Source organism: Microtus oregoni, unplaced genomic scaffold (genome assembly GCF_018167655.1).
Source record: "Microtus oregoni isolate MIOR12 unplaced genomic scaffold, Mior012 000112F_000, whole genome shotgun sequence".
Lineage (NCBI taxonomy): Eukaryota > Metazoa > Chordata > Mammalia > Rodentia > Cricetidae > Microtus > Microtus oregoni.
The window spans coordinates 477,527-501,593 of record NW_024544730.1 but is presented as its reverse complement, the minus strand read 5'-3'; the positions used below and the strand labels follow the sequence as shown (position 1 = coordinate 501,593).

The 24,067-nt window shown below is 43.6% G+C and overlaps 1 protein-coding gene across 1 annotated transcript; it reads left to right on the top strand.

The window, feature by feature from the left end:
* Positions 1–6,628: 6,628 nt before the first annotated feature.
* Positions 6,629–11,830, top strand: LOC121443693. The gene is given in 4 exon segments (XM_041645500.1): positions 6,629–8,229; positions 8,231–9,452; positions 9,454–11,312; positions 11,314–11,830. Coding segments are annotated over 4 exon segments (5,199 nt in total).
* Positions 11,831–24,067: the final 12,237 nt, after the last annotated feature.

Sequence of the window (24,067 nt, the reverse complement as noted above, 5' to 3'; positions counted from 1 at the left end):
GTATCATTATTTGCAGATGATATCATAATTTACAAAAACAACCCCAAAAACTCTACTAGGGAACTCCTACAGCAGATAAATACTTCAGTGAAGTGACTGGATATAAGAAGAAGTAAAAAAAGAATCAGTATCCCTCCTACACATAAATGACCAGTAGACTTAGAAAGAAATCAGAGAAACAACACCTTTCACAATAGCCTACAATAATACCTTGGGGTAATTCTAACCAAGCAAGTGAAAGACTTGTAAGACAAAAACTTCAGTTCTGTGAAAAAAGAAATTGGAGAAGATATCCAAAAATGGAAAGCTCCTCCGTGCTCTTGGATAGGCAGGATTAACATAATAAAACTGGCAATCTTACCAAAAGCAATCTACAGATTCAATGTAATCCCCATTAAAATTCCAATACAATTCTTTATATTCCTTGAAAAAAAAAAACAATACCCAACTTCATATAGAAAAGCAAAAAAACCTAGTGTGGTAGTGTAATTGGCTCCCATTATCTCAAAGGCAGTGGCCTTGATGAAGTAGGTGTGGCCTTGTTGGAGGAAGTGTGTCACTATGGGATTGGGCTTTGAGGGTGCTTTTGCTCAAACTTTACTCAATGTGACATACTGTACATTGACTGCTGCCTTCTGATCAAGATGTAGCCAGAATCAGAATCATATCTACCTGCATGCCACAAGCTCCCCATCATGATGATAATGGATTGAACCTCTGAAACTGTTAATTCAATGTTTTCCTTTATAAGAGTTGCTGTGGTAATGGTGTCTCTTCTCAGCAACAGAAACCCTAACTAAGACTTATAGGATAGATAAAACAATATTGTGCAATAAAGGAACTTCTAGAAGATTTCCATCTCTAATCTCAAGCTGTATGACAGAGCTATAGTAATAAAAACCACATAGTATTGTCATAGAAACAGGCAGGTTGATCAAGGGAATAAAATTAAAGAACCAGACACAATCTATATACCTATGGACACCTGATTTTTAATAAAGAATCTAGAAATACAAAATGAAAAAAAGAAAGCATCTTCAACAAATTGTGCTAGTATAACTGGATGTCTGCACATAGAAGAATGAAATTAGATCCATAACTATTACCCTGAATAAAACTCAACCCCAAATGGATCAAAGACCTCAACATAAAACCAGATACACTGAACCTGATAGAAAAGAAATCAGGGAATAGCCTTCAAATCACAGGAAAAAACTTCCTGAACAAAGCACCTATAATACCAGAGGCATTAAAATCAACAATCAATAAATGGAACCTCATGAAATGGAAAACCTTCTGTAAGATAAAAGACTCCATCAAAAGGACAATGCAGCAGCCTACAGAATGGGAAAAGATTTATTTTTACTAACTCCACCTTCAATAGAGAGCTAATATCCAAAATATATAAAGTACTCAAGAAACTAGATGTCAAAAAACTAAATAATCCAATTTAAAAGTGGGATACAGACCTAAACAGAGAATTTTCAACAAAGGAATCTCAAATGGCTGAGAAACAGTCAAAGAAATGTTCAGCATTATGAGCCATTATGGAAATGCAAGTCGAAACAACTCTGGGATTTTGTCTTACACCTGTCAGAATGGCCAAAATCAAAAACACAAGTGACAGCTCATGCTGGCAAGGTTGTGGAGCAAAGAGAACACTCCTCATTGTTGGTGGGACTGCAAACTTGTACAGCCACTTTAAAAATCAATATGGCAGTTCCTCAGAAAATTGGGAATTGACCTACTTCAAGACCCTACTATACCACACTTGGGCATATACCCAAAGGATGCTCCATTCTACCACAAGGACGATTGCTCAATTGTGTTCAAAATGGCTTTATTTATAATAGTCAGAAACTGGAAAAAAAAAACTAGGTGTCTCTCAACTGAAGAATAGGTAAAGAAAATGTGGTACATTTACACAATGGAGTATTACTCAGCTCTTAAAATAATGACATCTTGAAATTTGCATGCAAATGGATGGAACTAGAAAAAAAAACATCCTGAGTGAGTTAACTCAGACCCAGAAAGATGAACATGGTATGTCCTCACTCATAAGTGGTTGGACTGGGAGCAGGTAGGGATGGGAACAGAAAGGATCAGGTAGGGGGTTGAAGGAGAGAGTACTGGAGAGATGACTGGAATTAGGGGGCATTTGGGGGTGGATGTGGAAACTTAATGCAGTGGAATCTCCCAGAAATCTATGAGAGTAAACCTAGTGGAGATTTCTAATAATGGTTGATATGTAGCCAGAGCTGACCACCCTCTATAATCAGGGAAGTCTTCCAGCAGTGGGTACACTAACCCAGTCACAAAACCTTTGACTACAATTTGTCCTGGCTGCAAGCTGTGCTGGGGTAATGGTGAAGAAGAATTTGTGGGAGTGGCCAATCAACCACTGACCCAACTTTTAAAAATTCTCCTCTCATACATTCCATTCCAAGCACAGTTTCCCCTGTACCACAAAGAAGGAGCCCATGCTTGACACTGCCTGGATGGCCAGAGGCTGGACAGCCCAGAGACCCAGGATGGAAACAAACATGACTGGGGGGAAACTCAATGAAATTATTAGTAATGATAGTCTGCTATACTAATAGATGGGTACCTAGCCAAATTGTCATCCAGCAACTGATGGGAGCATATTCATAGGGACAGAGCCAAACATTAAGCAGAACTTGAGGAATCCAGTGGAAGAGGGAGAGGAGGATTGTAGGAGCCAGAGAGGAGAACATGGACCACAGAATCAAGTAAGCAGTGCTAATTGGGGCTCTCAAAGACTGAAGCAACAATCATGTAGCCTGTATGGGTCTGAGCTAGGTCCTCTGCATATAAGTTATGGTTGTATAGCTTAGTATTCTTATGGGACTTCTAACAGTGCAGGTGTCTCTAACTTTTTTGCCTGCTCTTGGGACCATTTTCCTCCTACTGGGTTACCTGGTCCAGCCTTGATATGAGGGTTTGTGCCTAGTCTTGTAACTTGTTATGTCATATTTAGTTGATAACCTTAGGAGGCATGTTCTTTTCTGAAAGGAAACAGAGAAAGAGTAGATGGGGCAAGGTAGGGGGGGGCTGGGGAGGAGTAGAGGGAGGGGAAACTGTGCTTGGAATGTAATGTATGAGAGGAGAATTTTTAAAAGTAACAAAAAAAAAAAGAAAAGAAAAAGCAAGATAGTCAGAAAGACATAGAGAAGCCCCAAACACTGTTGCCTTCATACCTATACAAAAAGTACACAGCCTGCATATTTAAATTTTAGTAGCCATGCTAGAGAAGCACTACTTCAGACTCTATTTATGGCTAGACTACCTTAGGAGTCTCTTCTGATGATATCCTTTTTGCCAGGATGGCTGTACATTTTTTCACCTATCATGTATGGGCAAAGTGATCACTGAAAAGGAACCTAGCAGCTTTCTTAAATGTACTTATACTATAAGTAGCAGGAACCTTCATCCAATGGCTAAGCAAACAGATTTCTTGCTCACTTATCAGGCATTCTCTCTCTTGAGGAAACTGCCAGTATACACTCAGTATCTTGAGAACGTAAGAACCACATGTTATAATTGACTGACACGTACTAAAGGTCCAAGCATGAGGTCTAATTTCAGAGCAGGAAGAAGCAGAAAAGAATCAAGTGGTCTCTCTCCTTTAATCAAGAAAACAAAGTTCCAATCCCAGCACTCGGGAGGCAGAGGCAGGCGGATCTCTGTGAGTTCGAGACCAGCCTGGTCTACAAGAGCTAGTTCCAGGACAGGCTCCAAAGCTACAGAGAAACCCTGTCTCGAAAAACTACAAAAAAAAAAAAAAAAAGAAAACAAAGTTCCCTCCAGCCTACCTCCCAGGAACCCACTCAACGTGTGCACAGGTCTCACTGTTCAGAGCTAGTTAAGTGGGTACCTCTGGCTGCAAGAGAATCTGATACAGCAAGGAGGAAGTTAGTCACAAAGAATTTAGAAAAGTTGGGAGCCATTGTCTGGGTAGAGGCCACTGCTGCTTCAAAGAAAGCTAAGAAATGATTATTAGCTGTGAAGGCAACTGCTAAGGTCTGCCTCGTCAATGCGCAGGGGCAGTACAATGAATTAGAAGGCAGGTGATTTGTACTGGCACTATTGTTCAGAATGTGAAATGGTGAGATGGCAATCACTTGCTAAAAGGATCCTGTCAGATCACAAAGAAACCCATGACAAATGGCTAACTGAAGTGCCCATTAGCATACCAAAGCCCCTGTTGGCCACCAAGCTCTCTCAGTACCAGTGGCTCCTTTCTGTTCTTCTCACCCCTGCCCCCTACCCTAAACCTCTCCAGTCCTGGGGCTTAGTTTCCCTTCCCCCAGGTTCTCTTTCCTGTATAACCCTACCACATAGGCCATGAGATCTCTTGGTTTTTCTCTTGGTTCTCAGCACCTTTCTTGTTCTGCTTTTCCTCTTTCCTGTTCTCTATTTCTTGTCTGCCTCTCTCATTCCCCCGCACCTTCTCTTCTTATGGCCAAGTTCAGTCTACTGGGTGTTGTGCCCAGATTACGACCCCCAGAGAGAGACCACCAGAGAGGCCCAGACTGTAATAAGCAAGGTTTAATTAGCATAATACAAACATGTTTGGAACTCATCTCCATCCCCGTTACAGCGAGGTAGAGAGAGGAGTTGTATCTCCTTTGTGGGGTAAGCTTTTAAAGGCATAACTACAAAGAGAATCTTTGAAGCTGCTTTGGCACGGGTACAAGGACTTTTGCTCCCTCCCTGTTACGAGCTGGGGGACTTCAGCTCCAGGTTCTTTTCGAGTAATATCTATGAGAACTCTGTGCCCTTCTCCCCAGAGAGTGATGAGTAACCAGACTAAGCAAGAGAATTGTTTTTATGATTATTCTTTACTGGCAACTTCAATATCCAATGCATCAATGGGGTTTACAATCTTTTTTTTTCTTTTAAACACTGCCTGGCCCATTAGTTCTAGCTCTTATTGGCTAGCTCTTACATATTAATCTAACCCATTTCTAATAATCTGTGTAGCCCACGAGGTAGCTTACCAGGGAAGATCTTAACCTGCATCTGTGTCTGGTGGGAGAATCATGGGGACTGCCTGACTCAGCTTCTTTCTCCCAGCATTCTTTTCTGTTTACTCTGCCTACCTAATTTTCTGTCCTATCAGGCCAAGCAATTTTCTTTATTAATTAACCAATGAAAGCAACAGATAAGATACAAGACCCACCTTAATAGGTATGGGGGATTGATAATGGGCAACACACAGGCAATTCAATATTACAATTATTAATCCTACTAAACCTCAATACATAAAACCAATTCATAACTTTAATCTAACTTATCACTTATCTATAAAATACTTCTTAACCTTAATACAACTTATCCATTACTTATCTATAATCTTTGAAAGACCCTACAGACCCCCTCCCCAAAACCCGCAGCTAGCATGCTCCCGGGGGAACATCCTGTTTGTTTTAAACAAATCTCCGGATCAGCAGCCAGCCTGCTCCCGTTAGAACATCCCATGTGCCTGAGAGAGCAGGAGATAGAGATAGGAAGACTGTAAGGCAAGATGTCAATAAGATAGGATGTCAACAAAGCAGGTTAGCTATAAGATAGGAACAGGATGATTGTTGCCAGGCATCCATGCTGAGAGAGGAAACCTTTCATGCCCCCCTGCCGCATTCCGATAACCACGCTTTTGCTTCTGTAAACTTGCTTCTTGCTGACACCCATGCTGAGAGGGGAAACCATTCATGCCCCCGCCTCATTCCAGTCGATCGATAACCACACTTTTGCTTCTGTAAACTTGCTTTTTGCTCTTCCCTATAAAAAGCCCGGCCTCCAGTTGGCAGGTGCGCAAATCTTCCGAGAGATCTTGCTGCCCACAGGTACCTGTGTCTACTCAATAAACCTCTTGCGAATTGCATCCGTGCGGTCTCGGCCTGTTCCTTGGCGTTGGGGAGGTCTCCTCCCGAAAAGAGGTCCTCGTTGAGGGTCTTTCATTTGGTGCATTGGCCGGGAATTGAGACCCCCCCACCCAGGGATCACCGACTCACCAACGGGAGGTAAGCTGGCCAGCTCTGTTAGTTGTCTTCTGTGTTCTTTGTTCAGTTGTCTTCTGTGTTCTTTGTCGAATTCTGTACACTCAGGTCTGAGTGCGCTGTACCTGGCAGAGGGAAGGGGGCTGACGAGCCTGGTACTTCTCCCCCGCAGTCCGTGGAAGACGTTCCATGGACATCGGAGTCAGTCCGCAAGGACTTCTGGAGCCCGATTCTTCGGAGCTCAGCCCGTATCCGAAGGATACGTGGTCCTAGTTGGAGGAGAGGGATCCGGACCCTCAGGGCCTCCGTCTGAGTTTTGCTGCGCTGCGCATCTGTTCTGTCTCTGTCTGTTCTGTCAGCATCTGTTCTGTCTCTGTCTGTTCTGTCAGCATCTGTTCTGTCTCTGTCTGTTCTGTCAGCATCTGTTCTGTCTCTGTCTGTTCTGTCAGCATCTGTTCTGTCTCTGTCTGTTCTGTCAGCATCTGTTCTGTCTCTGTCTGTTCTGTCAGCATCTGTTCTGTCTCTGTCTTTGTGTGTGTGTTTTTTTTTTGTTTGTTTGTTTTGTTTTGTTTTTTGTTTTTATATTTGGTTCCCTTCTCTTCGAGAAGATGGGACAAACCCTAACCACCCCATTGAGCCTTACTTTAGACCACTGGCCTGACGTCCGCGCCCGAGCCGACAACCTGTCAGTCGATGTTCGAAAGAAGAAATGGGTGATCTTTTGTTTGTCCAAGTGGCCTACTGTTGAATCAGAATGGCCAAGAGATGGCACTTTCAATCTCAATATTATTTCCCAGGTTAAGGCAAAAGTGTTCAGCCCAGGACCACATGGACACCCGGACCAACGCGCCTACATTGTTACCTGGGAAAGTTTGGCACGTGACCCGCCCCTATGGGTCCAGCCCTTTGTCATCTCTAACATCTCTAACAAACCCCAACCTTCTCTTACCCCTACAGCCCCTAAGGCTCCCCCTCCCCAGGAGAGCCAACCATTTGTGCCTCTTCCTCCTGCACCTTCCCCTGCCCCACCCTCTTCTTCCCTATACCCCACCATTCTTAAGGAGAAGGTTCCCAAAGAAAAACCTCCGAAACCTACCCCTATGCCCCCTCCCGTCCTTCCTCCGAACCCTGACTCTCCCCTCACTGACCTTCTATCAGAAGAACCCCCTCCTTATGCAGATCCAGAGGATCCAGAGAGTCCGGATGGGCCAGGGACTGCAGCAGCAGGTGGACAGCCTGCACAAGTCTCCCCAGCCCCTTCACCCATGGCGGGAAGACTCCGGGGAAGGCGCGAACCACCCCCTGATTCCACTGCTCATGCCCTACCCTTGAGAGAGGGCCCAAACGGCCGACAGCAATACTGGCCATTCTCTGCCTCAGATCTATACTATTGGAAACACCATAACCCCCCATTCTCCAAAGATCCAATAACGCTGTCTAACCTGATTGAGTCTATTTTAGTCACCCACCAGCCCACTTGGGATGATTGCCAGCAACTCTTGGAAACCCTGCTGACCTCGGAGGAAAAGCAAAGAGTCTTTTTGGAGGCTTGGAAAAACGTCCCAGGCGACAACGGGAGCCCAACCCTTTTGCCTAACGAAATTGACGAGGCCTTCCCTCTGACGCGACCTGACTGGGATTTCACTACAGCTGCAGGTAGGGGACACCTACGCCTCTATTGCCAGTTGCTAATCGTGGGTCTCCGAGGGGCAGCACGCCGCCCCACCAATTTGGCCCAGGTTAAGCAAGTAATACAGGGAAATGAAGAGACGCCCTCAGCCTTCTTAGAAAGGCTCAAGGACGCTTATAGGATGTATACCCCCTATGACCCTGAAGATCCAGGGCAAGCTACAAGTGTATCCATGTCTTTCATCTGGCAGTCTAGTCCGGATATTAGAAGCAAATTGCAGAGGCTTGAGGGTCTCCAGGGATATACTATACAAGACTTACTAAAAGAGGCAGAGAAGATTTTCAACAAGAGGAGAAACAAGGAATTAACTAGGGTGTTGGCCACCGTGGTTCAGGGACAGAATAGAGAGGGAGACAGGCAGGGAGAACGACGTAGGGCCAAGGTGGACAGAGACCAATGCGCCTATTGTAAAGAACGAGGACACTGGATTAAGGATTGCCCCAGGAGGAACAAAGGACCTAGGAAGCCCAGGCCCCAGACCTCGCTCCTCACCTTAGAGGATTAGGGAATTCAGGGCCAGGAGCCCTCCCCCTGAGCCCAGGATAACTCTTGATATCGGGGGGCAACCAGTCACCTTCCTGGTAGACACTGGGGCCCAGCATTCAGTCCTGACTCAGACTTCAGGGCCACTCAGCGAACGATCTGCTTGGGTCCAAGGAGCCACTGGTGGCAAGAGATATCGATGGACAACTAATCGGAAGGTTCAGCTGGCTACTGGTAAGGTGATGCATTCCTTTCTGCATGTTCCAGACTGTCCCTATCCCTTGTTGGGTAGAGACCTCCTCACCAAGCTAAGGGCCCAAATTCATTTTGAGGACACAGGGGCTAAGATAACGGGCCCAGATGGAGGTCCCCTCCAAATTTTGACCCTCCAGCTGGAGGATGAATATAGACTTTACGAGCCCCCGGGGCAACAGACAATTGACATGGCCCCTTGGCTCAATGACTTTCCATTGGCATGGGCAGAGACTGGGGGAATGGGGATGGCTATACAACAACCTCCACTCATCATTCAATTGAAGGCAACAGCTACTCCTGTTTCAATCAAGCAGTACCCCATGTCCCATGAAGCATATCATGGCATAAGGCCCCACATAAAAAGACTGCTGGATCAGGGCATTCTCATTCCCTGCCGGTCACCATGGAATACCCCCCTTTTACCAGTAAAGAAACCGGGGACTGGGGACTACCGGCCAGTGCAGGATTTGAGGGAGGTCAACAAAAGGGTGGAGGACATACACCCCACGGTCCCCAACCCCTACAACCTATTGAGCACTCTGCCGCCATCCCATGTTTGGTATACCGTATTAGATTTAAAGGATGCTTTCTTTTGCTTGCGGCTGCACCCGGAGAGCCAGTCCCTTTTTGCCTTTGAATGGAAGGACCCAGATCTTGGACTTTCGGGTCAATTGACCTGGACACGGCTTCCCCAGGGGTTCAAGAACAGCCCGACCCTCTTTGATGAGGCCTTACACCGGGACCTGGCAGACTTTCGGGTTCAGTACCCTGCCCTGACATTGCTCCAATACGTAGATGACCTCCTTCTGGCGGCTGCTTCGGAGAAAGAATGTCAGGAGGGTACAAAGGCCCTCCTACAGACATTGGGACAAGCAGGCTATCGGGCATCAGCCAGGAAGGCTCAGATATGCCAGAAGCAAGTCATTTACCTAGGTTATCAATTGAAAGATGGACAGAGATGGCTGACCGAGGCGCGCAAACAAACCATCACTAACATTCCTGCCCCCCCGGAACCCCCGCCAGCTAAGAGAGTTCCTGGGAACAGCGGGATACTGCCGCCTCTGGATCCCAGGGTTTGCAGAGCTGGCTGCACCCTTGTATCCATTAACTAAACAAGGAACAATGTTTGATTGGGGGGAGGACCAACAGAGGGCTTTCGAAAACATTAAGAAAGCCTTGTTAGCCTCCCCTGCTCTGGGCTCCCCTGACATTACCAAGTCTTTCGATTTGTTCGATTTGTTCGTGGATGAAAAACAGGGTTATGCTAAAGGGGTCCTAACTCAAAAACTGGGCCCTTGGAGGCGTCCTGTAGCTTACCTCTCAAAGAAACTCGACCCAGTAGCTTCAGGGTGGCCGCCCTGCCTGCGAATGGTAGCAGCTATTGCAGTCCTCACCAAGGACGCGGGTAAACTGACTCTGGGCCAGCCATTGACTATCCTGGCACCCCATGCGGTGGAGGCTCTGGTTAAACAGCCTCCAGACCGCTGGCTCTCCAATGCACGCATGACTCATTACCAAGCAATGCTCCTGGATACAGACCGGGTGCACTTTGGACCTGTGGTCGCTCTTAATCCCGCGACCTTGCTCCCCCTGCCGGAGGAAGCCCAACACCATGACTGCCTCCAGATCCTTGCGGAAATACACGGGACCAGGCCGGACCTGACGGATCAACCCCTCCGAGATGCTGACTATACTTGGTATACGGATGGCAGCAGTTTCCTGGCAAATGGGGAACGAAGAGCGGGGGCGGTAGTGACAACGGAGACTGAGGTAATTTGGGCAGAAGCCCTCCCCGCAGGCACCTCTGCCCAGAGGGCTGAACTCATCGCTCTGACCCAGGCACTCCGGATGGCAGAAGGTAAGAGGCTAAATGTTTATACAGATAGCCGATATGCCTTCGCCACGGCTCACATACATGGGGAAATTTATCGAAGACGTGGGCTGCTGACCTCAGAAGGAAAGGAAATTAAGAACAAACTTGAAATACTGGCACTCCTAAAGGCCTTATTTTTGCCCCAAAAATTAAGTATTATGCACTGCCCTGGGCATCAAAAAGGCCATAGCCCTGAGGCAAAGGGAAATAGACTGGCAGATGACACTGCTCGAAAGATTGCTATGAAATCAACCAAGACCTCCCAAGTTTTCCCCTTGATGAACCCGAAAGAGGCCCCACCCTCCAGTTCGCTACCCTATAGTACAGAGGACATTGATCTCCTAAAGAAAATGGGGGCCACATATGACCCCAAAAAGCAACATTGGGTTTTTAAGGAAAAGATTGTTATGCCAACAAAACATACTTATAAAATAATAGACTACTTACATAAATTGACCCATTTGGGGCCAAAGAAGATGAAGACCTTGTTGGACAGACAGGAGTCAGGCCAACACCTCCTGAACAGGGATGGAGCCCTGCAAAAAGTGACTGATGAATGCCAAGCCTGTGCTCAGGTAAACGCAGGCAGAACCAAGCTTGGTCCAGGAGTTAGGGTACAGGGACATCATCCCGGAGTACATTGGGAGATCGACTTTACGGAGGTTAAGCCAGGTCTCTATGGGTACAGATACCTCTTGGTGTTCATAGACACTTTTTCAGGATGGGTGGAAGCCTTTCCCACCAAACACGAAACCGCAAAGGTGGTGACCAAAAAGCTCTTGGAAGAAATCTTTCCCAGGTACGGAATGCCTCAAGTCTTAGGCACCGATAATGGCCCTTCCTTCGTCTCCCAGGTAAGTCAGTTGGTGGCCAAACTCCTAGGGGTCGAATGGAAATTACATTGTGCATATAGACCCCAAAGTTAAGGGCAGGTAGAACGCATGAATAGAACAATTAAGGAGACCTTATCCAAATTAACGCTTGCAACTGGCTAGAGACTGGGTGCTCCTCTTACCACTGACCCTGTACAGAGCCCGCAACACTCCAGGGCCTCATGGACTGACACCTTTTGAAATCCTATATGGAGCTCCTCCCCCATTTATAAATTTCTTTGATTCAAACATTGCCGATTTTGCTGACAGTTCTTCTCTGGAAGCCCATTTACAGGCGTTACAGATTGTGCAAAGAGAGGTCTGGAAGCCACTCGCCGCTGCTTACTGAGACCAACTGAACCAGCCGGTGGTACCGCATCCCTTCCAGATAGGAGATACTGTTTGGGTCCACAGACACCAGACCAAAAACTTGGAACCTCGGTGGAAAGGCCCTTACACTGTCCTTCTGACCACTCCAACGGCACTGAAGGTTGACGGCATTGCAGCCTGGATCCATGCCTCGCACGTTAAGGCCGCCCATACAGCTGAGAAAGCGGAGCCTGCTGCGACCCCAGCATGGAGAATCCAACGCACTCAAAACCCCTTAAAGATAAGGCTTACCCGTGGGGCCCTTTGACTATTATATGGGCCCTACTAAGACTGGGGATGGCGGCACAAGAAAATAGCCCGCACCAGGTTTTCAATGCACCCACCAGCTACACTTCCATCCCCCAGCATAAGCTGACCCTGTCTAAAGTATCTGGACAGGGACTTTGCATAGGGACTATTCCCAAAACCCACCAGGCCTTATGTAACTCTACCCAAAAGGTGTCCAGAGGAACCTATTACCTAGCTGCCTCCAACGGGACCTATTGGGCATGCAGTACTGGATTAATCCCATGCGTTTCAGCTGCTGTGCTCAGTGAAACCTCTGATTACTGCGTTCTAATTGAATTATGGCCCAAAGTTACATACCATGATCCTGAATACATCTATAGTCATTTTGAAGGGAGACCCCGATTTAGGAGAGAACCAGCCTCCCTAACTTTGGCCTTATTGCTGGGAGGCATCACTATGGGGGGAATAGCGGCAGGGGTGGGCACAGGGACCACCACTCTTATGGAGACCAGCCAATTTAGACAACTTCAGGCAGCCATGCATACTGATATCAAGGCCCTGGAAGAATCGGTTAGCGCACTCGAAAAGTCCTTAACCTCCTTCTCAGAGGTAGTCCTACAAAACAGGAGGGGGCTAGACTGGTTGTTTTTGCGAGAGGGAGGGTTATGTGCGGCGCTCAAAGAGGAATGCTGCTTCTATGCGGACCACACTGGGCTGGTGAGAGACAATATGACAAAGCTTAGAGAGAGGTTAAGACAGAGACAAAAGCTGTTCGAATCACAACAAGGATGGTTCGAAGGATGGTTCAATAAGTCTCCCTGGTTTACAACTCTATTGTCTTCTTTGATGGGTCCCTTGATTATCCTCCTTCTGATACTCCTGTTTGGGCCCTGCATCTTAAACCGCCTGGTCCAGTTTATAAAAGACAGGCTGTCAGTCATTCAGGCCCTAGTACTGACCCATCAGTATCACATGATACCGAGGTTCTGTAATTGCTTTGAGTAAAAGATTTAACTCATTAACAAAAAGAAAAAGGGGGAAATGAAAGACCCTACAGACCCCCTCCCCAAAACCCGCAGCTAGCATGCTCCCGGGGGAACGTCCTGTTTGTTTTAAACAAATCTCCGGATCAGCAGCCAGCCTGCTCCCGTTAGAACATCCCATGTGCCTGAGAGAGCAGGAGATAGAGATAGGAAGACTGCAAGGCAAGATGTCAATAAGATAGGATGTCAACAAAGCAGGTTAGCTATAAGATAGGAACAGGATGATTGTTGCCAGGCATCCATGCTGAGAGAGGAAACCTTTCATGCCCCCCCGCCGCATTCCGATAACCACACTTTTGCTTCTGTAAACTTGCTTCTTGCTGACACCCATGCTGAGAGGGGAAACCATTCATGCCCCCGCCTCATTCCAGTCGATCGATAACCACGCTTTTGCTTCTGTAAACTTGTTTTTTGCTCTTCCCTATAAAAAGCCCGGCCTCCAGTTGGCAGGTGCGCAAATCTTCCGAGAGATCTTGCTGCCCACAGGTACCTGTGTCTACTCAATAAACCTCTTGCGAATTGCATCCGTGCGGTCTCGGCCTGTTCCTTGGCGTTGGGGAGGTCTCCTCCCGAAAAGAGGTCCTCGTTGAGGGTCTTTCATCTTAATACAATTTATCCATTACTTATCTATAAAACACTCCTTAACCTTAACTTATCCATATCTATAAAACGCTTCTTAACCTTAACTTATCCATTAATATTTCCTAATCTTATTAATTATCCATAAAATATCTCTTAACATTTCACACACTAGACATATGTATTAACACATCTATGCTCTTCTCTTAACCTCATACACATGAAATAGCATCATACGACCTGGTATTCCCTGGCTTAAAAAGGGCTTTTTGAATTTCTTCAGGCTGGGCTCTTGTCCGCACTGGGGGCTGGGTAGCGAAGATCGACTCTTGACCCCGCAGTTTGCGCTTGGAAGATAAGGTTCCATGTTCCAGGCTGGTATCTGGTAGGGCCTTGGACTCGGCTATTCGGGTGACCGAGTCTCAGGAGACAAGGCTTTTAGTTCTCTACTCTCGAAGATGAGGCTTTGCTCTCGGGATGGCAAAGCGTTCTGTCTGCTCAGAAGACGAAGCTTTGCTGTTGGGATGGCAAAGCGTTCTGTCTGCTCAGAAGACGAAGCTTTGCTGTCGGGATGGCAAAGCATTTTGAAAGGCAGAGTATCTAGTCTGTTCTTGGGAGACAGACCTCCAATGTCCACTCTCAGGGAATGAGGATTTGCATTCGGGATGCAAGGCGTTAAATGTCTGTTTTTGGGAGACGAAGCTCTGTACTCGGGAGACAGAGCATTAAATGTTTAGGCAAGGTATTTAATATTTCTGCTTTCCGGGAGACAGGCTAGGAGGATCTCTCTTTCCACGGAGGCCTGGTGCCAGAGCCATTGTGAGACGTGAGATAACCGTCCTGCTTCAGCCACCTCTTTTAAGTCAGTTCGAAACTGCCCCTCGTTTGATCTTTCCGATAACCAGATGTCCTAGGTTATCAGTATCGACTGGCCACAGAAGGGTGGGGGTCCTTCCCGTGTGGCAAGATTATTTCGTTACCACTGTTGCTGGGTGCAGCCCCCACATCTGGCAGGACCAGATGGGTGTGGCAGCCTTCAAGCGGGCAAATGTTCTCTTAATATTTCACCTTAGTAATTTTCCACACCACACAAATTACACCAAGTTACATTCATTCTTATTCTATAAATTTCCTGCTCTATCTACACTACAGAGTCCCCCTTTTTATTCATTCAGAGGAATCTGCTTCCATGCTCATTATACTCCCATTCTGCTAAGTCAGCTTTTTCCTTGTTCCTAGAGCAAGACCACTGTTCTTGAGTTAGGCCATCTTTAAAAGCCTGTGCCAGGTGGTTGCCTGGGCTGAGCTAAGTGACCTTGTGCTCAGAATCTCCTGGGTGGGAGAGGGGAAGGCCACTATCTTCCTGGGAAAACATTCTTCTAGGAAATTTCTTCTCGCCCCTTTGAGAATAAGGGGTGAGGGTTCCACACTGAGTATGTCTAGTCCATTATCTTCTCTCCCTGCTCTGGACCCTTCCAGGTGCCTCTGACTATACTTTCCTGTCTACACTAAAACCCTTCTCCTCTGCCATACCTTAGAGCAGTCATTCAGATCCTACTGTCATATTTGGCCAAAGAGAAATAATACAGATTGACTGGCAGTCATCAGAGGCAGAGGGCAATTTGGTTTTTTTTATCCTATTATGAAAGTGTTTTGGATCTAGATAGAGATGATTATTACCATTAAAGTATACACTTTCAATGATGAATTTTATGTTACATGAATTTCACTTAGTAAAAAGCATTCACTTCTCTTGGAAGAAAAATAAGAGCAGCTTTATGCAAATCATTTTTGTGCCACATTTATACTTTACTTCCTACAAATGTTAAACCTGAGAATCTCAAGGAGAAGAAACAAATCCATGATTGTCCAATTAAAGCAAGCTGTATTTGGGATGCACTTGGTCAGCTGGTTGTCTCCCCTGAGTCGGTATTTGAGAGCAGCCCCTGCCTGCCTCTTGCAGTCCCTTTTATAGGAAGACAAACTGTTTACAGAGAAAAGAGAGTTGGCTGTTAGATATCATTAGAAAGATACACGGAAAGGAAAAAAACAAGGGTAAGGATATATGTCAGGTGACTGAGGTCGCAAGTTGAGTGGAGGTTGAAAACATGTTTTGCACTTCTTATCAGATCTAAGAAACAGGAATGTATTCTTAACTTGCAAGGACTTAATGCAGGATCAACAGGAAGTTATTCTTAGCTGTCTTAGTCTCCCATTAACTTGCAAGATATATTGTTCCTGTTTTGATCTCACACAAGCTCATTATGACAGTACTAGTTTTAATAAGAGACTCTTAGCTGCAACTGAGGCAGATAAAATTAGTGAGCCTTCAACATCTTTTATTCCTTTCTTTCTTAGTAACTGAAACCCAGTTAATGTGCAGGAAGGAAGGAAGGAAGGAAGGAAGGAAGGAAGGAAGGAAGGAAGGAAGGAAGGAAGGAAGGAAGGAAGGAAGGAAGGAAGGAAAAAACATAATGTAATGGAAAGGCCTCGGTGATTACTGTTAGGAATATTTCCTAACGGGAGCTCCCTGCCGATGCAAAATTCCCAATCAAGCTGAATCAAAACAAGCCAAATTAAAAAAAATATACAGGTTTAATGGAAGTTTTGATCTCTCAGGTGGCCCAGAGGGGGAACTGGGAAGCCACCAAAAGCGACCACCAGGAGGAAGAAAGGGAGACCACGTGTTCCTCTTTCAGGAGATCACTTAAATAACCTGGAGAAGTGGTCCTGACTCCACCCCCAGGGAGAGGTCAGGACCTGGCCTGCTGGGATTTGGAGTCCAGACCAGGCCTGGGGGCTGGGACCTATGTTCCCAACTTGACAATTAGTGTTCTTGTGGCCCTTCCAGAAAACCAACACCCACAGGGGCAGTTCACAACTGTCTATAACCTTAGCTAGCTTCTGAAGGTTCACACACACACACACACAAGCACGCACGCATGCACGCGTACATGGGATATTCTTACAAAGACATATACACACACAAATAAAAACAAAATGAACCTTAAAAACAACAACAAAAGCAAACAACCCTCTATGGTTCTCAGTTTGCCTTTCAGCAAAGCATTACCATGTCTTATAGCTGTGTTTAAGGAAATATGAGTGGGAGTAGTGGATGAATCTTCCAGGTAAGACCTTAGCTGACAAAAACATTTTTATTCTCTCCCTTTTGTTCTTTTCTTCCAGCCTAAAAAAACAGATGTGAGGCCTGAAGCACCACCAACCAACTTGGACCAAAAAATAACCCTAAAGAAAGAAGTCATTAACTAAAGATTATAAAATTAAAAGGTAAGAGATAGGTCACCAGTGAGAACTCAATGATGATGCTGTAGAGTTAGTTCATAGAGTATACTCCAGATTTCCTTTAGCTGAGAAAAATGGGAGAGAAAAATTCTCTTATCAGCTAGAGGGATGGCATTGTTTATAGCCAAGCTTGCTCATAACTGATAAGGCAACATAACTCTTTTGATGATTCATCATGTGTCAATTTATTTAAGACAATACAAGCCAGAGCATTAGGCACATATTTCACTTCCAGGTAAAATGGACCTATCTGCAGGTTATTCTATGACATGTGCCACAGCCATTTATTTGATCTGTCCGGTGGGTGTATTGATATGGGAAGTCCATCTGTATATGTGTTGCTTTTATTAGTTAATGAATGAAGAATCTGCCTTGGCTGGTGATAGGGCAGAATAGAGCTAGGTGGGGAAAACTAAACTGAATGCTGGGAGAAAGAAGGTGGAGTCAGGAGAAGCCCTGTAGCCCCACCAGAGACAGATGCAGGGCAGAACCTTGCCAGTAAGCCACAGCCATGTGGCGATACAAAGATTAATAGAACTGGGTAAAATTAAGATGTAAGGAGCAAGAGCTAGGTAATGAGAAACTAGAGCTAATAGGCCAAGCAGTGATTTAATTAATACAATTTCTATATGCTTATTTCGGGGCTGAGCAGCTGGAAACAAACAAGCCGCTTCCTACAACAGGTATATCAAGTACAGATTTCTATCAACATACCTAAGAGGTGACAAATTGGTCAAAACCATTCTGTAAGCATGTTTTGTTTAACTAGCACTCTTATTATATTATTGATATTGTTATAATTATTTTTATTACTATTCCCACTAGAATGCAATTAGTAAACATGTACTCTCTAGCTTCTTGTGATCCTCCCACTCTGTATTTTCTCATGCTCTGGGAATAGCTTTTCCTGAAAATACATCAACTTTTACCAGCCTTTACAAGCAAGTTAGTAATATCCTAAGAGACCATTTGAAGCTTGTACACAACCCAATTTCCTACCATGTGCTCAGGCTATTTAAGTTTAACTTGCTTTCTAGAAAACAACGTAACCAACCCTACTATTTCTAAGACTTCCCATAAATCAACTTTTACAACCTAAACCAAATAAATACATCAATGTAATCTTAAACTGTTTACCCTTTCATGTTCCTAACCCAGAATAATGTATGTTTGTATGTGTGTTGTGATAATTGTCACATCCAAAGGAAACTCCTCTACCTCAAATTCTGATGCCTGCTTCCCTCTACCAAAGTAGCCATTCCTCATCACTGTCAAAAGCGATGATTATCTGTGGTGTCTATTAACAAACTAGAGAACATGCTAGCCTCCAGGCTCACTCAGTATCAGTGACTCTTCTCAGCTCTTCTCAGCCTACCTGCTACCCTAAGTTTCTCTAGCTCATAGACTTCTCTTCCCAGTTTTTCATTCCTAAAAAACCTGTCCATGTACTCCCTTGGTCATCTCTTTTGTCTTCATCTCTTATCCCCCTCTCTCTTGCTTCTCTCTCTCTTGGTCATCTCTTCTCTTCCTATCTCACTCCTGTATCCCCTCAGGGCCAAGTCCAATCTGCTGGTCATGTCTGGTATACTACCTTCTCACTCTTCCAGATGTTGTACTCTCCCTCTTTATTTACAATAAAAACCTTTCCTTTCAACCATACCTTAAAACTTTCATGTCATCAATTTATACAGTAATCATTTCCTGAAAGTAGACAACAGACTGAAAGCAGCCTTAAGCTAAACAAGTATCTACCATGAATGTTGGAAACAGAAACAACATACAGATGTAGGTTGATGAGATCTGAGTGTTATCCTGGATCAGTTGGGGTCAATAAAGAGCCTTCCATTGTAAATTTTTTAAAGACCTCTCTAATAAAGAATTCCTCATTACTTTCCAATACTATGTTTTCTGTGCTGTTCAATAAACATGAAGCAAAATTATTTGTTAGGGACAGACCAACAGACAGAATACAAGTCACAGACAACAAGACAGATAAAAGACACAGGTAGAGAGGTGGAAAATTCAAATGTGGCTTGCTCTTGGTCTAAACTACTCCAAGAGGAAGAATTGCTTTAGGGTTTTTGTTGTTGTTTAATATGGAACACTTCACAAATCAAGGGACTATCTTGATTCTCTAATATAGCAATGGTGTGTCACACTATTTTACAAGTGTTCAGGGATTACTGGTCTTCTGAAGAGATTAGTGAAAACTATTCCTTTGCCATGGCTTAAATAAGAAATGTTCCCATAGGCTCCCCATCTGATTGTGATGTAGGTTGTGAAATTATTGGAACCTGGGACCTAGCTGGTGGAGGTAGGTCACTGGGAGTGTTGATGGTTATATTCATCTCCAGTTTCCATTTAGCTCTCTATTTCCTGGATGGCCAGCACAATAGGACCTTGTGTGCCAAGCAATACAAACTAAGATATTCCTGCTACCATTCCTTCCCCACAGTGATGGACTGAAAGTCCATTATACCATGACACAAAAATATTTTCTCCATCAAGTTGCATATGGCAGGTAGATAAATTAAACAGTATTTAGTCAAGAAGTTTCTGAACTCACACTGTGAAGTGGTTCATTAACATTTAACTGTTATGAATTTATTAATAATTACAGTAAGAAATATATGTGACTCTTCTGACTCAAAATTTAATGAAACTTTTTGGGATTTGTTTTTGTTTTGTTTTGTTTTTGATTTTTAGGAGGGAGGTTATTTTTGTTTTTGTTTTTGAGACAGGGCTTTTCTGTGTAGCCCTAGCTGTCCTGGAAAAGACAACCAAAAAATGGAGGAAATCAATAAATCTCTTAAAGAATGTCAATAAAACCAAGAAAAGACAGTTGACAGATACAAAACTGTTCGATACCTGAAGTCAGATTGGTGACTATCCCAAATGTCATCAGAGAGCCTTCATCTAGTAGCTGATGAAACAGATGCAGAGACACACAGTCAAATGTTGCGGGAGGACACTCATTCATTTCTGGGTTCCCAGGCCACAAAATAATCACAAAAAAACTATATTATTTAAATTATTGCTTGACCAATCACTTAAGCATATTGCTCTTATAACTTTGGTTGACCCATTTCTATTCATCTGTGTGGGAACTGCAGCCCCGAGTTATGATATCCCTGCTCCCATTTGAGGTGCTTAACTGCAAAGAAAAACATGTTTGACATTAAAAAATACCCTCTGCTCCTGGAGTTGGGGAAGGAATCTTGAGTGCATGGTGACTGTTCCTTGAACCCTGTCAGGGTCGGGTTACAGTCCCTTCGCAGCCCCATCCTCATTTGGCGCCATGGTATAAAAGCCAGCCCCAGCAGAACAATAAAGAAGCTGTTCCACCTCAACCTCATGCTCTGTGCATTCATTCAACATGGACACCTTCTGCTGATTCTTGGTCTTCTAGGCCATGCAGGTGCAGCAAATCTATGTATCACCACATGGCTTGGCTTACCAGCAAGGTTCTAGCACATCTGTCTCTGTCAGCAGCTACATGGTGTCTCACTGACTCTGCCTACTCTTTCTATATACCTCTTTCAGCCTGGCTTTACTCTGTTAGGTCATTGGCTGAAAGCAGCTTCTTTATTCATTAACCAATAAAAGCAGCATATATATACAGAAGGACTTCCCACATCATTTCCCCCTTTTTGTTTAAATAAAAAAGAAGGTTTTAACTTTAACGTAGTAAAAAAGGTATCAAGAAAAAAAGGTATCAAGCAAGAATTACAGTTACAATATTTATATCTACCTTATCTTTTATCATAACTAAGGAAAACTATAACTATATATTCTTCAACTCCATCAAAGATTCCAGAAGGATATAATATTACTTCATTAAACAGGAAGTACATTGTAAGCAACTTCCAAAACTCTAGAATTGACAGAGACATCTAGCTGCCTGGACCATCAGCCAAAGTTCTTCTGTAACACTGCAGGCATCTATCTTCAGTCTACTGGCCCATAGTATCTGGCAGACTTTCACATGAAGCAGAAAATTTCAAAGATAGTTTTGCCTATATTAGCAGTTTGTCAGCAACTTTCTTCTGTGTCCTTCAGAATGCCTTGCAGATTCTTTTATGAAGCAGGAACCCTGAAGGACTGACTGTCTCACCTTCTTTAGGCAGCTTCAGCAGTCATTTTTCTGTGGATCCTGCATATCCAGTTCATACAACATGCCATCAAGCAGTCCAGGCAAGAGTAGCTTCTTGCCCAAATGGCTAACAAACTCCATAAGGAGCCTCTTCCATGCCCATCATCCTCTTGAAGTAGATTGGTGCTGCCAGGAGCATTTTCATAAAAAAAATCTTTATTTTAAAAACATTTTAAATGTCATATTCCATAGGTCTTTGAAAGGTCTGAAGATTATCTATCTAACTGATATATATTTCTATATATCTAGAAAACCTAACTAACATGACTACAAGCTTAACTATTATAGATGATTATCTAATAACCTTTATTTCTTAATTATACATTACATTTTTAAATGAGCTGCAGAAACACAATACCTTAATCAGGAGCAGAGATAAACATATAACAAAATTGACCTTAGTTTTGTATCAATAAACCAAAATCCATACCAATACAAATCTCTATAGCGTATCCCCCTTTAAATGTAAACAAACATTTATAAACAATATTTGGGAATTTGGGCATAGTTCTCTCCAAACTGCTTCCTGCTTTTTACTGAGCAAAGTAATTTTGGGGGTGTTCATGGAAACTTTTCGGGTGGTCTTGGTCTGTCAAACCATGTTAGTCTGGAAGGATTCCATAGGTTCTCATCCTCTATAGAAACAAAAGTAGAACCTCTTTTCCAAAACAACATATCCTTAGACCCATATTTTGAAATCAAGATACCTTTAAAGTATATATGTTGGTTTAGCTTAACAGTACCCAGAATCAAATGTCTCTCTGCAGTCAAATAATTCAAAGAAAATGCAATAGTATGCATAATCCAGACTCTCTGTGTATATTCCATCTTTACATGGCTTGTTTTTCTTACTCTATTACTTTTTCTACAAGTTTATTCTGTCTCTTTAAAGACTTTTATTTTTTTTAAAAAAAAACAACCACTTCTTTTTATAACTCTCTGTACTCCTTCTCTCTCCCAAACCTATAAACATTTTTTTAAACACACTGTGTCGTATTTAGAGGTCTTTTATGTTTTTATTGTGTATCTGTAATTATTTTCTGACCAGAAGTGCCTTTTTTCAAATGCTAAGTGGGCATGGCTAGTGCCAACACAGCCCTGCCTGCTTGCTCTGTCCAGTCCAAAATGGTGAAGGCATGCTTGCTGCCTCTGAGGGTCATGCTCACAGCCCCATTTTTAGGCACACAGTGGGTTTATGTTGCCATTAAGCAAGTTGTGGCACTTTACTCATAGACCCCATTTAAACACTCAGTAGCCACATGGCTGTGGCTTACTGGCAATGTTCTGGCATGTTTGTCTCCAGCAGAAGCTACATGGTGTCTCACTGACTCTGCCTATTCTCTCTCTCTATCTCTTTCAGCCTGGATTTACTCTGTTAAGCTATTAGTCAAAAGCAACTTCTTTATTCATTAACCAATAAAAGCAACGAAGAAGGACTTCCCGCAACAGTCAAGCATTAGGCCAAGCTTGGGGAATCCTACTGAAGAGAGGGAGGAAGGATTGTAGGAGCCAAGGTGGGGGTTAAGGACATAACAAGAAAACTCACAAAAACAACTAATCTGTCTCATAGGAATTCATATGGTCTGAACCAACAACCAGGGAGCCTGCATGGGACTGACCTCTACATATATCTGACAGTTGTGTAGCTTGGTATATTTATGTGATTCCTGTCAATAAGAGCAAGGCCTGCCCCTAATGCTTTGGCTGGCTCTTGGGAACCTATTCCTCATATTGGATTGCCTTGGCCAGTCTTAATATAAGGGAGGAGCTTAATCTTACTGCAACTTGTTATTCCATGCTTTGTTGATACCTGTGGGAGGCCTACTACTTTCTGAACAGAATCAGAGGAGGAGTGGATTGGGGGAGGCAGAGAGGAGCTGGGGGTATGGAATGGGAGGAGATGAGGAACTGGAAACTGAGGTCAGGATATAAAATAAATAAATTAATTAAATTTTAAAAGATTTAACCCCTGAATTAAAAGCACATTTAAATGCAAAAAGGCTACATTTATAAGATAATTCGTATGTTCATTGGGCATACTTAGATGTGCAGAATATATACTCCAAAATACTATTTGTGCATGAAAAACACATACTGTTTATATTAGCTACTCTTTTCATTGTTCTGACAAAATACTAGACAGAAAGGAGGAGATACATACAACTGAAAGGAGGAGAGTGTTCTTTAAACTCTCCCAATTTAAAAAATATAATAATGTCAGGTACCAGTAGAGAGTGGCACTGTTCACAGCAGCAGGAGCTTACAGCATGATTTGTTTTGTAAGTGGATCAGGAAGCAGAGACGAAGTATAATTCTCAATCCTGACTCCTAAGATCCTACCTCTTCCAGCTAGGTCCCAACATTCAAATGCTGCCAGAACAATGTCCCACAAACAATGCTACCAGAGGGGGACCACATATTCAAATACATGAGTCTGTGGGGGATATTTCACATTCAAACTATAATACTATAACCTCTGTCAATCTCTCTCTCTCTCTCTCTCTCTCTCTCTCTCTCTCTCTCTCTCTCTCTCTCTCTGGTGTGTGTGTGTGTGTGTGTGTGTGTGTGTGTGTGTGTGTGTGTGTGTAATAAAACTAGGCATGGTGGGACATTCCTACAATTTTATCCATTGATGCATGCTCTGTATCTCTGTCAGTGGTTGAGGTATGGGCATTTCTTTGCCCAAAGGCCAGTTCTGCCAAAAAGAAAGGCTCCAGGTGGAGTGTCTTTGGTGCTCAACATTCTCTCGGGAATAGAGCGGTGTTGCCAGGAGCAAGTTAGAATAAAAGCCATTTTCTACAGCTCTTTGAAGAAGTTGAAGATTATCTATCTAAACTGAGTATAATCTCTATATATCTAGAGAACTTGATTAGTCTGATTATAAATGACAAACTTAGATGACTATTTATCTATGTAATTCTCAATATCTATCTAACTTAAAGACTAAGACAATAAACAACTGTGTAACAAATGAGGATAATGACCTCCAAATATAAACACTGTACAAATATACATTGCAATATGGTAAATATATATCAGTACACAAACATTATATAAGTATCTTAATCAGAGGTAGAAATGTACACTGCAATATGGTAAATATATACAATATATATATATCAATACAATATATGTCAATACATAAAAAATGTTTTAAACAGAGATAGAAACATGC